General features: G+C 42.1%; 1 protein-coding gene across 1 annotated transcript in view; it reads right to left on the reverse strand.

Annotated features, from left to right (window-relative positions):
- Positions 1-665: 665 nt before the first annotated feature.
- The window catches only part of LOC138059180 (dynein beta chain, ciliary-like), a 65746-nt gene continuing 51411 nt past the window's right edge, over positions 666-15000 (reverse strand). Inside the window, exons 49-63 of the mRNA XM_068904723.1 lie at positions 13561-13796; positions 12257-12379; positions 10922-11432; positions 10283-10453; positions 9422-9544; positions 8729-8922; positions 7817-8024; positions 7502-7570; positions 6974-7201; positions 5395-5586; positions 4503-4622; positions 3353-3595; positions 2610-2792; positions 1938-2225; positions 666-1468 (exon numbers count right to left, since the gene is read on the reverse strand). Of these exons, the coding sequence (XP_068760824.1) occupies positions 1139-1468; positions 1938-2225; positions 2610-2792; positions 3353-3595; positions 4503-4622; positions 5395-5586; positions 6974-7201; positions 7502-7570; positions 7817-8024; positions 8729-8922; positions 9422-9544; positions 10283-10453; positions 10922-11432; positions 12257-12379; positions 13561-13796 (3219 nt within the window). The 3' untranslated portion in view covers positions 666-1138. The remainder of the gene's footprint in view (positions 1469-1937; positions 2226-2609; positions 2793-3352; positions 3596-4502; positions 4623-5394; positions 5587-6973; positions 7202-7501; positions 7571-7816; positions 8025-8728; positions 8923-9421; positions 9545-10282; positions 10454-10921; positions 11433-12256; positions 12380-13560; positions 13797-15000) is intronic.

Genomic DNA, 15000 nt, shown 5'->3' on the forward strand with positions numbered 1-15000 from the left:
GATGGCTGGACGACAATGCAAACTGTCAGTCGGTGGGTAAATCATGATAGCACGAGTATCAGACTTTTCTTGGAAGGGGACCCCCTACCCCTCACGAAGGACTGAAACTCAGGTTAGAACAATGACTGTCCAAGAAACTCGTAAAACAGAAGAAACGAAATCTGAATGGTGGAATCGTTTAATTTGAACTGACATGCAAAGAATGCGCATGCCTAACTAGTGCCAATCCTCATCCGAGTAAAAGCGCAGGTTTCGAGCGAAAAAAGAGTGTTCGCAACGCTATTATTTTCAGACCATGTGAGTGTTCAACAATAAAACACATATGGCCAAGCGGGGTGTCTATTGCCTGCCGCTCTTCGACCTGAAAAATGGCCGATGGAAATTTACATAGCAACCGGGCCCGTATAGGACCTCCTTTAAAAGGCGCCGAATCTTGGTCCGGCTGTGGTTGAACCCACGACTTCCCGCACCGCGCTCCGATGCTCAACAAACTAAGCAAAATGTTCTCGGAAGCTTTCTTTGGCAATGATGGCAATTGTGTTCAACACTGCCTCAGTTTGCACCTGAAAATGGATTACGATTCTTTTATTGAGAAAAGGTTTCCAACATCACCAAGCCCGTTGACTCCACTGGAAGCTATTCTAGCCGCGCAAATTAACACAAAATTAAATCAGACTCGTTTTTATTTCACAAGCAATATATACACATAAATATTTTCACACTTCGAAAGTGCTACGAAACGAAATCAGTTTCCAATGCCACTTGGTGAGCGAATTGAGAGTGAGTACAAATCTGAATAATTCACAAAGATGACACGCATGTTTGCAAGTATGAGAGAAAAAAGGAGAACATAATCCTAATGTTTTTCAAAGATATCACTAACCAAGCAGAAAGCGATTTAAGTTTGTGGAAATCAAGATTCGTTTGGAGCGATATCACAGAATCTTCAGATAATACAATTAGCAAGCTAACGACCAAAATAAGTGACATTTGAAGATTAACACCGAAATTTTCCACACATTTCTTGGAAATTTCGAAATCAGTTCTAAACGCTAAGATATGCTAAAAAATCATCAAAGAACCAGACAAAAAAAGACCCTTGTGAACGGTACATATATAAACACCCAATGTACGCGTTTCAACAGCTCAGCAGCAGAGCTACTCCTGCCAGAGTCCACTTGGCAGGAGACTCCTTGGTCTTAAGAAAGAAGTTCCACACATATGTAGGGCCTCGCTGTCTTGTCTTGTAAACAGGACACTCGTACACGTTCTTGGTTTCCTGTTTGTCCACTGGTATGGCCCGAATAAACATCACAGGCATACCAGGAGTAAGCTCTTTCAGCCTTGATTCAGCTATCATGCCTGTCTGTGTGTCCCAACGTGCGCCTTCCATAAACAGCCCGTGTACATAAGCGCCTTCCCTGGGTGGACTGTTAAAATCTTCCTTGTTCTTCTTTGTTACATCCACCTAATAAAACACACAGGTAATATATCTAGAGCTCTTCACGGTATACAGTTGAAAGCATCAAGGGAAGCTTACCCTAATTTCGTTTGGACAAATTGCAGGCCCTTGGCCAGGTCAAGGCGTCGGCCCCTAACCTCCCCCTTACAGCAAGGTGTGGAAACGCCCTTGTTAAGACGACTTTCTGTATGTTAGGCACCAGTTGTTCAACTTTATTCAGTGAATAAGTCAATATCCTTCAGTTTCAATCTCTGCAAATATTTCAGTATTTTACCCTCCTAGCTGTGAATATGCACACTCTAAGCACATCTACTTAAAAGAAGTGTAAGAAAACTCTTGGCCAACATTTAACGTGAAGTATATTTTTCACTCTGGACACTGTGGATAATGACGTATCCAATGGTTAAAGTTGTCTGCCCTTGGAGCAACTGGGGCCAGAAGGAAATGGATAAAGCACACGAGCGACAGCACTTACTTGCAAAGCCATCTTGTCCAATGGCCATTCATTCTTTCTCGCCATGGACTGCTCAATGGCAGTAAGGAAAGATTGAGGATTGAAGAAACCTGAGAGCCAAACGACATTGGGCAAACAGAAATCCGAAGTCCAACTCTCTAACTCTTTGATTCGCAGCAACAAGTCCACAAACCATGCGGCCAGCCCTGACATGGATGGGTAAGCACGGCGCGTCCAGGATTCGGGGACATCATCCAGGAAGAGTGCATTGCCCAATTCCTCCATGTCAGCGGTGATGGTCAGTTCGCCCTGCAAAGAAAAAATTCGGATACACGTCTTGTCATCAAAAGACCGACATGAGCTCAGTTTTGATGACCATCGCATGAATTGTATAGATAAGACGTTTCAAAAATATTCCTGATCTCGTGTTTTCATCACAGTTGGGTGATTTGTTTTGAAAAGAGAGCAGCCTCAATTTCAGAGTTTCCCCAGAGCAAAACATAAAGATGTCTGCTGAGAAACAAACCAAGAGCAAAAAAACGAGAAGTATGTCTTTTCTTTAAGGTCTGAAAAGTCAACGAGCAAGGCAGCGACACATCTAGAAGAAGTTTAGAAGAGGGATTAACCGTTACCGAAATCAAATGAAACTCGATGGTAAAGGGGAGTCTAAATTTTTAAAGAAGCCGGTCTTACTTTCAAACCCAAGTCCAACTCTTTCAGAGATCGTTTGATCTCACTGGTGAGGATGTTCATCCGCTCACACTCCTGGAATGCGACCACAGTGTACGGTGTGCGATCTTCGACACGAGCCATCATCTCTTGCACGTTGAACTCGTCAGGCAGCTTTTCAAGGATTTCATCCAAAACCTGCTTGACCTGTTTGGAAAACATGTAAAAAGACAGTTTGAAAAATCTTTCGAGCGAACTCCATTTTTGTTCGTTATTTACCTTCGAATTGGTAAAATGATCCCTGAGGATTGGGTTATCGAGCCCTTCAAGGGAATTGACAAAGCACTCTCTCACTTCACTCAACAGAGGATTATAATAAACAATTCCACACTGCGATTCATGGGTCGTATTTGAGGTCGACCCACACACAGTTAGTATTCTTCTATGACTTCGATTTTTATGTAAAGAACCCCCCAAAACGGATTGCACTATGGGATTGTGCAAGTAGCGAGATGCCTGTGTCACCACCCACGATAAATGGTCACACTATTAAACAAGGACCCTGCCTATTAAAATGGATAGCTCTTCCCCTTCCTGTAACGCAATCCCCTCTTCCACGACTCATCCAAGATGGCGGACTGCCTGAAGAGAAGGGGCGAAAATCACTTCTTATGATAAATGATCAAATGGTCTCGTTGCGGGCTAAACATTTACTTACGAATTACAGGATGAATGAATAAAAATGTGAAAATAGAAGGATTACCCACCTTTTCCTCTCTGGTCTGACCCCCACCGCCCCCGGCCCCTGCATCCCTGGGTTGCATTTCCAAAACGGTACGGAAGAGATTGTCCGAAGTAGCCGTCAAGAAGCCGATCTCAGCATTAGGGTGCAGACCGTACAGGTAAGGGCTCTCGGCTGGTAACACTTCGTCGATGTAGTTGTGATAGGTTTTGTAGTCCGAATTTGGAGGGATGGGAAATCCCGGTGCAAGGTTCATCTCTCCTTCAAGCTGCAAACATAAACACAATTGAGAGATTAGCGGGATTTACCATCACGTTTGTAGCAAACGGCAAACGCCAGGCCGAAATGTGCATTCATTTCTTGCCTGAGCAACGAGCAACTTCTCAAAGGAGAAAGACAACTGAGTAAGAAAGAGGGAGTTTTCATAAACGCGAGTAATTAGATGCACCAGTGGCTAAGTTACGTTGGTTGAGCACCGGGCTGCCATGCGGGAGGTCGTGAGTTCGACTCAGGACGGACCAACACCCAGGATCTTGAAATAACTGAGGAGAAAGTGCTGTCTTTGTAATGTCATCTCAAAATGGTTGAACTCTCTAGTCTTCTCGCATAAGGACTATAAACCATATAGGCCCCGTCTCACAACCCGACCCTGTGGGAAGTGAAAGATCCCCCACACTGATCCCGGTGTTGTGATTTGGTCTGATTGAGGGCCACAAGTTCATTAGCCTATGGCTATTACGAAAACTTCACTTCGCACTCAAGTTGTACACATAAGACGAAGTGTCCCTTTAAGTCTAAGCATTTGCTACCTATTTCCAACAATAAGGTTAGGGTTAGCGTCATTTTTAGCTTAGGGTAAATGTAGCTGTTTATCCGTCCTTACTTGAGGAGAAGCCCTTGGGGAAAGTCTGTATGACGAGACATTCTGAGAGAGGAGAAAGGGGTTACGCTTATTGAAATCCGAGCCGTGCATCTAATTACCTGCATTTCTGGACATATCTGTGTTTTTAGGACAAACAGTAGCCTTCGCAATTTTGCAATTTCATGTAAACGCGATGACACAAATGCGACGTTTAATTTCTCCATAAAGCTTTGAGTTTGCCAAGAGATTCATGTGCAAATGGTTGGACATTGGAAATTCCGAGAAACTATGGTGACGTTTGCAACACTCTTACCATGTCGGGTTTCATGTACTCCTCTAAGTAGGTTTTACACAGCCTTCTGTCCCAGTCATCTGTAATGTGTCCTCCGTACATGATCTCACCGAATAAGTAACGCAGATCAGTCCATGGAACCTGAATGAGGAGATAAAAAACACAATCCACTTCTTCCAGTTTGTTGGTTCTCTAATGTGCTCCGAGAGGTTTTTCTCCGGGTACTCCGGTTTTCCCCTCTCCTCAAAAACCAAAATTTGAATTGATTTTCCTTAATTTCAATTTACAGTGTCCCAAATTAGTGCTACAGCGCTAAAAGATTAGACACTTAAATAAAGTTCCTTTCCATTCCTCAGTTTCCTTTTTCCTTTCACACTGCACTCACAACTATGTCTGAGCTGACTTCTACGGAGCAAGCGTAGCTCGCGATTCTCAATCTTCTGTCGCCATATTTCCAGCGCATGTACCAAATATGGCTCAAACGCGAGCCCATTGAATATTCGTCCCATGAGGTCACGGGTTTGCGACCCGCAGGGTCTCAAGCAAAAAGTGTTGCCTTTCTTATCTCGTACGCAAATGACTGGACTTTCAAGTTTTCTCGGAAAATTAGTCCCCGTCACAAAACTCTTGCTTGTAAAATTCTTTGAAAGAGCACGACACTGAGTTCCCGGCTTTGTGGTCTGAGGGCCTATTCTCTCCAGCAAATGTGGCCAGCTCAAAAAGTCTTACGGTGTATGAGGCCATGCAGGCAAAACTAGCCTTCAGTCAAAAGGGACATTTTCGGGTTTTGGGAATAAAACTACAGAATTTTACCTTAGTGCCATTTTAATTCTCTCGTAGTGACAAGACGGCGTTCTTTGTTAAACCAAAAAGTGCCGAAGTAAACAAAGATCGGCCTATCAGTTTCGCTCACCTTGGCATTGGCCTCAAGGTAGTTATAAAGTACATTTACACTGATGGTCAGGTCACCAGTGTTGAATGGGTAAGATCTGTTCCATCCCTGAGGTCCAAACTTACGGCGCTCAGCTACGCATGCGTGGAAATAGCACAAAGCGAACAGTATGCTCTTGAATTCATTCTCTCGGGCGCACATTTCAAGTGTGTCCTTAAAACAAAACAAAAACAATGTCATGTTAAATAGGCCATTGCGAAAAAAAAAAAAAATCATATTAGTTAAGTCGATAAAATGCGCTATGTAGGTTTCATCAGCTGTTTTTCCAAAGAACAAATGGTTGTTGCCTTTTAAAAAGGAACGAAAATATCACAAGAAGAAAAAGAATAACAATCATTTTATCGAAGTTTAAAGCTCATATATATACCCCAGCAGAAGCGCTCTACTAATCTGAAAGACTGTAAGTGAAAGGAAATCAAATTAGATGGAGCGATGTACTTTTTTAGAAAAGGCGTGTTACCTTAGGCACATGCAGATGATATAGCACTCAACCGTGGACGCATACAAAGCTCTGTAATAATTTGTGCAATAATAAGTCCCCTAACGGGAAAGTGTCTGTAACATGTTGAAAGATGTTGTTTATCGTTCTTGCTTAAAACTCCCAGTCACTTTTTTTCGTCCTGAAAATATTCCTTCTTGGTGTTGCTGTCAGTTGATCGCCATCTTGGATAATCTGTCGTGCTCGAAATCAGAGCGTAAAGCCACCCCTTTCATAGAGCGTCTTCGTGTTTACGGATACTCGGGAAAAAAATTGCTTGCTTTTTTGCAGGAGTCCAGAAAGAAAAAAAAAGCGTCATTTCGACACATTCAGTCCTGTTAGTACAGCGGGACAATAATTGTGACCTTAAACAAGTTTAATGGCCTCGCTTCCAAGAGACTCCTATAGCTCAGCGGTAGAACATGCGAACTAGTAATCGAAAGGTCGTTGGTTGGATTCCCGCAAAGGAGAACTCGAATTTTTTTGCGAGTGATCCTTGAGTCATCATTGAAGTAGGACACACACCTCTTCATGCTTTTACCACCTCCTTCATTACAAATCAAAGGCTGGTGTTTTTATTTTCAACGAGAGAGAAAAACAAAAAAAATACGGAGGAAACCACTCCAAGCAGAGTAGAGAACCAACAAACTTGACTCAAGCCAGATGTGAGCCGCGAACTCCGGGAATCACCTCACGACATATATTGGTGGAAGGCAGTGCTCTTACCATTTGGTCAGTCCTGCTGCAGATTTTTATGAGGGAATTATGTACTCAAAATGAAAGTATCTAGGATACCTTTACGATATATTTTAAATGTTCGTCTCTACGTTCATTAATCCCTAGTTTCTGGAATGTAGAAAATAAATTAAATTCTTCGTTTCGAGTATTTCTTTCGAGTATTACATGTCAGCCGATTCAAGGCGGAACCCCACCGAAAGAGCATAAAATGGGTGACAGCGAGCTAAGTTACTTGAGTGAACTTCATCCAAGACCCTAACTCGAATGTACTCCGGTATAATAAGAACCGCATGCAACACAAATCTACCAAATTGTTGTACTGACCTGGTTAAAGTTGTCGAGCGCCTGATGTAAGTTGGCCTGCATTCCTGTGGGTGGCTCATTTGTAATCTTGATCGAGGACTCCAGAATTCCTTGAGGGATGATATGAGACTCGGGCGTGCCTGCGGGTTCAGCCGAGATGTATACTCGATAGTTCTCATGGCTTCCTTCGCTGTAAGCCTCTAGTTTTTTCTCCAGTGTTGGAAGCCACTTCTTTACAAGATGGATATTCTAGGAAAACGGCAAGAAAAAGCTGCTTATCTGTCAAGTATTAAGCCCGAGATTACTTACATTTTACGTCCGTCAAACTGGTCAAAATTTGACCCGTAATTAGTGCTTTCTATCACTGCAAGAGCATTCGCAACATTATCGACCCGAGTAAAAACAATAGATCGAGAAAGGGGAAAATAAATGACTGAATGTAAATATCAAAAGATCAAAATAACACAACTATAGAACCTACAAATACAATGTTGCGTACATTTGAAAAAAGCGTGACTTTGGCAATTATGTCATAAGGATTTTATTTACCTGCAAAATAACCCAATGTCCTTCCTTTGCCGCCAAGTCAAGACTCTGCTCTGCAACGATTTCTTGACCCTAACAAAGAAACACGTTAAATGTCAGTCGTCTTACTAAATAAAATAAAATAAAATACACGAGAGAAAACAGCCGGTATACCAAGCGCCCGGGAAAAAGACTGAACTCCTTACGCGAACGAGCGAGGAAACACTCGCACCAAACTTGAACGCCTTTTTCATCTGTTGAACACTTTTAAAAATATCGCGTCTCAAAATGCGGGTACATAGAACAAAACAACATAAACGCAATGCGTCCGTTACTCACCTGTCCTAGAGAAACATTGTGGAAGTTTTTGTTATCAATGGTGAAACCGATTTTTTTCCCCAAGGCCTCCACGTCCTTCAAAGGGTCCACACCTGGGGAAAGGATGAAGAAGATTGGCGTTCCAGGCCCGCTCTCCTCATACGACTTTGCAAACTCCACTTGACGATTCTCCACGTATTTTGAGCCCATCTTCTCTTCGACAAAACCGCTGTAGAGAGGAAGGCGACACAAGAGAATTGGTATGAGCAAAGCGATTTCTAGATACATCAGTTGTTGTCATACAAGTTGGTACAATCCCAACAGAATCGGCTGCTCGGATGAGCATCGGTCGACGGTGCCGCATGTTGTATTTTGTAGGGGACGTGGTTCCCGGTGTTGTGGTCTATCTTCATCACTTACATCATCACTCATCATGGGTTGGGAGGGTTCAGTGGGCTCATAAAATGGACTGATAGCGGCTGCCATCGGCGCCCTTAGTATGCTGATGTCCGAGCCCACTGCAAAAATGCTATGTAAATAGGACACGTATGTTTGTCCTATCAATCAATCGCGACATTACTTTCATGGCACTACCGCATGTGCGATCCTTTATTTTACAGACATTTCAGTGTTAATTGGCTTCAACACTTCTCAGAGGTCGAAATGGAAAAAAGGGACTAAACTAGTGATTTGATCGGAAATGTTGGGGGTATGAAGTTCTTCATTGCACCACGACAAGCTGCGTAAACTGTTGAAGCTGGGAAAGGGAATGGGATCAGCAGGGCAAGGGGAAATATATCCCTCCTTATTTACTTTTCACTTTCTCCACAAAGGAGAAAAAGTACAAACGTTCCCTCTCATTCCGATAAAACACACAGCTCATGCCTTTCTTTTGTGTGCGTCTGTTGGCTTGCCAATTTTTGAATTACTTACCTCACAGCGTAAGTCATTCTGTCTGGCCTCAGAGCTCTCATCATGCAGAGCTTCTGCAAAGAGCTTTTGTTTTTCCACTCCTGGGGGAATTTCTCTTTCTCGGGACATTCACTCTCAACAAACTTTTTCCATCTCTTGGCAGATCCCTCGATATCACGATCGAGATTACGGAATTCTTCCATGTTACTCAGAGCCTACAACAAGGCATAGGAACGACAAAAGTACGCTTGTTGTAATTAACTACATATTAAGACAATCACCATCCCTTGTTCTCTCGCATCATCGCCAGTTGCCACCTGATGAGGGTCATTTACATGAAAGGTGAAAAATACTAGTAAGATCTCTTTATTTGGTTTCAATACTATGGTTTCAGAGATGGTCATGGGAGGACTTCGGATCACATCCACCGAAACCACCTTTACCCTTGCATGCGATGAAATTGGATTGAGTAAGCCTAATTTCTTTGTTGGAAAGAGGTTTGAAGTTGAAAAGAATAAATAAAGATTCCGAAGAGTGAGACTCGAACCCGTATCTTTTAACGAATGCCGATATCTAGTAGACTAACGAAGCAAGCTGTTAAAATCCCCAAATTTCAAGTACATTTCTTTTTTGCGAAGGCACTCAGCACCACGCCTCTGTATAGCTGCCAGCGAAAGAAGTGACTATTGTAATTGTAATTAACCAATCTCTAACCTTAATCCCTCCCCAGCAAAGATTATTGAGAAAGTCGACTGGACTTGTCACGTTCATAACAGCCGGAAAACGGAGCAGGAATTCCAACTCGTGAGGTACAATCTCCTTCTTCATCAATAGGATCTGCAGAAAGAATTGAGACGTGAATAAAAAAGACTGAAAGTACAGTTTTTTGATTCAATATTCTTAGAGCTACACGGGGCGGGGGTTCGGGGATAAGCTATTCTGTTATTAGTCCGCCACAACTTCTCATTTTAACTCCTCTACACTTACTTGTCTTCTTTCCGTTTCTTTACTTTTTCTGGGCTAATTGCTTGTACTTGGTTCCTAGTCGCTACATTATCAAGTATAATTTTTGACTATTTAACAATTATTCGCCGAAGGCGAAGTGATTATCGGTGAATATTCACCGAGACGAAGTCGAGGTGAATATTCACCGATAATCACTGAGCCTGAGGCGAATAATTGTTTTAGTATAAATACACAGGTGATTATTTCAAAAAAGAGAAAAAAAAAACATTTCAACGCGAAATCATCTTCACTTACAGTGGCAAAACGACTACTGGCAGCCATTTTGTCCGTCGAGATAGCGAGCCAATGAGAGCGCGCGATTTTGTATAATCACCTGTGTATTTATACTAATATAAATTAACTCGCTCGACATTTCTACATCAGGTCACGCGCGATTTCACTCAAATACCGCATCCTTCATTTAGTTCATTCGTCTATCGGTGGCAGAATAAACAGCTGGAATGATAACTTTTTACACCACCCAAAAACGGACGCGATCAGCGTATATCCCGTCGCGAATAGTTTTTACACAGAACACACCCTCAGAACGCCCTAATTGAAGCTGCTTACCTGAAAAGCTACTTGTGCTGTAAAGATAAGTTTGTCCTTTTCAAACAACCCGCGGGTGGTGTAGATGAACACAGAAAATGTAATGCAATCAATTAGATTGTTTACGCGCACTTTGACTTCCTCTGCCGGTTCAGCTTTGTCAATAGCTTTTTGGAACACCACGTTAAAGGCCTGAAGAGAAGAAAACAGCGAATCAGCACTCAAAGAGGTATCGAAGCAACCTCTTACCCATCTATCCATTCGCGAAGTCCTGCGGCGCGGTCAAGTGAGAAGAGGGGTTGAGTTTGGTTCCGGTTGGGCTGGGGTCCAATCCCGCTATAACTACTGGTTGGATGTGTCTTCGGTGCTTCCGAATCCCGAATTCAATTCCAGCACGCCTCTTAACCGACAAGTTACCTTCTGCCAATCGGGATCCCCAACCATTACCATTTGGGAGACCCATGGTGTAAAATACTGGGTTACTAGCTGGTACCACAAGTTGAATCCGTATTAAATTAAGTTATTTTTATGGCCCCAGAGTTAACTTATCAAAACGGAAGAAAAGGACTACTTGCTTGAGTGGTATGTGGATGTATTCCCTGAAATGGACAAAAGAACCGTATCCTGAAAGGATAAAGTGAAGAAACTATTTTGACTAACCTTCAGAGAGAACTGATAAATGGGGTTGATCTTATTCAGATCGTTCAATATAAAATATAACAGGGAAGATCGAGAAGCCGCTGGCCGGTACTGCTCGCGGGCTTCATTAATCTTGACTTCAGTTGTTTTGCCCTCAGCAACTTTAACCTCAATTTCAGCGGCGGTTCTTTTTGTGTTCTCTAAGTTTTCCACAAGAGCGTAATCGCCTAAGAAGTTTCCACCCGCCGCAGACAGCCGAGCCAGCAACGCATCTTCAAGTTCTTTGATCTTGATAGTGAACTGGTTCATTTGCTGGGTCAAATTGGCCTTGGTTTCCTCGAGGTCAGGCCTCTCTTTTCGCACAACGTCGGCCAACAACTGATCTTCCAAGCCTTCACGTGTGACCGTAAAGTTAATAAGGGTAGTTTGGGCCTGCATTTCGGGTTTGTAATGTGGATTGGCCAGTTTGGTGTGAAGAATGAGACGGAATTCTGGATGGTACTCGACCTCTTTGTCTCCCATCTTGATGTACCTGTCAAGCGGAAGTAGATTAAGAAGGGAAAAGTGTGAAATTAGGGCAAGGTTTTGCGCATTTTTAAGGGGGAAGGGGGGTCCTTGAACTGTAAGCTTTTAAGCTAAATTAACAATTTGAGGTTTTCTTTCTTTGCTTCCGCTTGTAATTGTACTAACTGACGATATCTGCGCGTTTGTTGACGCTTTGCAAAATAAGGACTTTCCAAGCACCATTTCTCTTTTAATCTTTAATCATAATCTTTTTGCTCCAGCACTTGGCTAAGTGGCCTGACTTCTGGCTGTTATACACAATTGTGGTCTCATTCACACAGAAGCCCTTCAAGCTAATCCTGCCAGGCGGACCACGTGCTGGAAAGGTCAGACCACAACACCCGGAACTCCGTGCCCTACTCTTGTCGAATAGTGTGTGGGATCTTTAACGTCCCACAGAGTTAAAGAACAAGGGCTGTGAGACGGGACCTCTGGTTTATCGTCCTTATCCGAGAAGACTTGAAAGTCTAACCGTTTGCAGATGTAGTTACAAAGGCAGCACTTTCTCCTCAGTTATTTAAAGACCCTGAGGCCTCCCGCGATGGCAGGAAAGCCGAAAGAAGAATAATCAATATGTCATCCGACACATTTGTCTTTGGTCGTATTTTAGTTAACATGGGAATATAACATCACAGGACCTCGCTGACCAAGGACAACATGCTGTATTTACAAAACGACCAACGCAATTAGTTTCCATATAGGGTCATGCGGTATACCAGCTGATAACCGAGACAACGGAATGCGTTGCATGGTTATGCACTGTGCTTGAATGAATAATTATTATCAACAAACCTTCCTTTCTTGATGGTATTTCGGCCGACAAGGGCATCCAGCACTGGGTCCATGTTTTCGCCCATGTTTTCGATCAAAACGCAGTCACCGTTCGCTACTGCTCGTTCGATGGCATCCAAGTACCTGATAAAACAATGAACGGTATCAGAAAGTGAGTCAGCAAAAAAAAAACTTGGCTTAAGTAACCATTGGTCAAAAAGCAACCTTGATATGGTCACATTTCTACTGTATTCTTTTGGTCCGAGATTTTGAAACACGGGAGAAATGACGAGAATTTGATTACGCCGCAGTTCGTTTTTAAGAGTTAGGTACATTAGTTTGGGCCATGCCTCATGCTAGTCCTGGTAACGGTCTTAACAATCACGATATTCAATGCCGCTACTATTCTCCTCATAGCTTCCATAAGTATAAAAGTGAACTCCCAAAATACGTTCAGGATTCATGTTTCGCTGAATATTTTCAGACCCATCTCCTTGATTAGTTAGATTTTAATTTCTCCATTATTGGTAATTTCGGAAACAAAGATTGTAAGCGGCAGAAATCTGAATTTCAACCCTGCCATTCCAGGATAGGTATTTGAGTACGTCCCAACGCCTCTGGCTTCTCGAGGTTTTGGTATGAATATAAATTGAGGTAAATTCGGGGAAACGCAACACCGTTTGTGGCATTATTAATCGACAATATAATTCCCCTCAGCGCTTTCAAGAATACTTCGATGATACACTAGAGAAACTGATCAATTCAAACAAATCAGTCCATTTTGTGGGCAACTTTAACATATAATCTCCTTCTCGCTGAGACTTCAAGTTATGCCCACGATTTCCTTCTTTTCTTTGCAAAATTTCACATTTATTCCAATATATACATTGCTATCTTGCAACATTCAATTTACTTTCCTAGTTAATTAATTTTCTTTTACACCTTGTTTTCAATAACCTTAGGTCGCCCGCCTCGACTAGCGTTGGCTATTTGCGGGCGGAACTGCTTTGTATTATATTAATTTTTGTCGTTATTGTAATTTGTAATTAATTAGTTAACAATGATAGAAATAAAATACATAAATATAAACATAGCCTGGTTCAAACACTAAACCGCTCAACAGAATACTCTTAAGGAAAAAGGCTTTTCGTGCGCGTTAAGGAAGCACTCGTTTGTCTTCAAAATTCGTCTCTTTCAAAGACCCGCTCGCTTCCAAAGCCATTCTCCTTTGTTTTGGGAAAGAAACTCGTGGAAAATGGCACTTTACATAAGAAATGTTTGAGACAAACGTACCAACGAGATTCCAAGAAACAAAGAATGCCTACCCTTTTTGTCCAAGTCGGACCACTCTCAGTTCTTCTCCTTCTCGAGTTTTTATCCACTTTACTCCTTGCAGCTGTGGATCGATCATTAGCGGCCATCGTTCGCAGTTAGTGAGAATAGTAGCGTTCTCTGTACTCATTCTGTCGCTTGGTAGGTTCTCGTTGTTCCACTGGGCAACGGTTGCATTGTCAGTTAACAAAGTCAGCGGGTCGAGGTTCTCTGTGATTTTGATAGGAACCTAAAAAAACAATTGTTTGAGTTATTGAAACTTATGCGACAGAGCAACGAAACGGAAAGGAACAAAGAGCTTCGAAGTTATTTTAGATATAATACACTGGCCGAATCACCGCACTCTACAGACACGGAAACCTTAAAACGTTCATTACCTACAAAATTATCAATGAATAAATAATCTTAAATAAAGGCTAATTATCATATGGCCCGTTCGGCCGGCCCTGCGCGCTCTTTTATTGTTAAACTATTGGGAAAATCCCCGTATGAGGGCCGCATGCATTAGCGCTAGCAGGGCCGGAAATAGGGAGCTTAAGCACGCGCGTTTTTTAGACGCGGACGACAACCGGAAGTGACCTGTTTTCCCTTTTAACTTCTCTTCACACAACCACATTTACATTATCAAGTACCTTTACTCCATTAGAGATGATTAGTATAGAAATCTGGGAGACAACACTGTCCTGACACGCGAAATTTTCTCTTCCGGTTGCCGTCCGCGCCTCAGAAACGCGCGTGCTTAAGCTCCCTAAAAGCTGTACGGCCCTGCTAGGAACACATACTGCTCCGTGCGATGCAATTTTAGAGGATTTCGTCGCTTTGAAACATCCAAGTTATATACAGCCAGAAAAGCAAATGCAAGTAACATATTAGATTAATACTGTGCAAATGTTTGTTACTTATTTTGTCAAAACTTCATATTTTGAGTGCTCATGAATAGTGTGAAGAGCCCATATGATAAAATACTTATTGACTGAGTTTAGGTCGCGCCGGACAGGAAAGTATTTGGCCCTCGTCCATGGCGCTAGGGCCAAATAATTACCCACCCGGCTCTCCCACTCAGTCAATAAGTACATAAAACTGATAAATGATAATTGATGGTGACAACATGAATCAAAAATTATTAATAAGAGCCAGAGGATAAATCTTACAGTAAATGTTTTAAAACCAAAGGCTTTGGTTTTTAAAAGTTTTGATCAGATCAACCTTAGTTTTCATAGTTGTAACAAGAGTCCTAGATCTATCTTAATGTATCATAATAGTTAATATATTTTACTTACTGAATTAATTTTTTTAATTATGTAAGGTAAACCTTATCAATTCAGTTATAACTGCAATCTAAGGTGATAATAAAGTATCTATCTATCATCTATCTATCTATCTATCTATCTATCTATCTATCTATCTATCTATCTATCTATCTATCTATCTAT

This window comes from Montipora capricornis, chromosome 8 (genome assembly GCF_036669925.1).
Source record: "Montipora capricornis isolate CH-2021 chromosome 8, ASM3666992v2, whole genome shotgun sequence".
Taxonomy (NCBI): Eukaryota; Metazoa; Cnidaria; class Anthozoa; order Scleractinia; family Acroporidae; genus Montipora; species Montipora capricornis.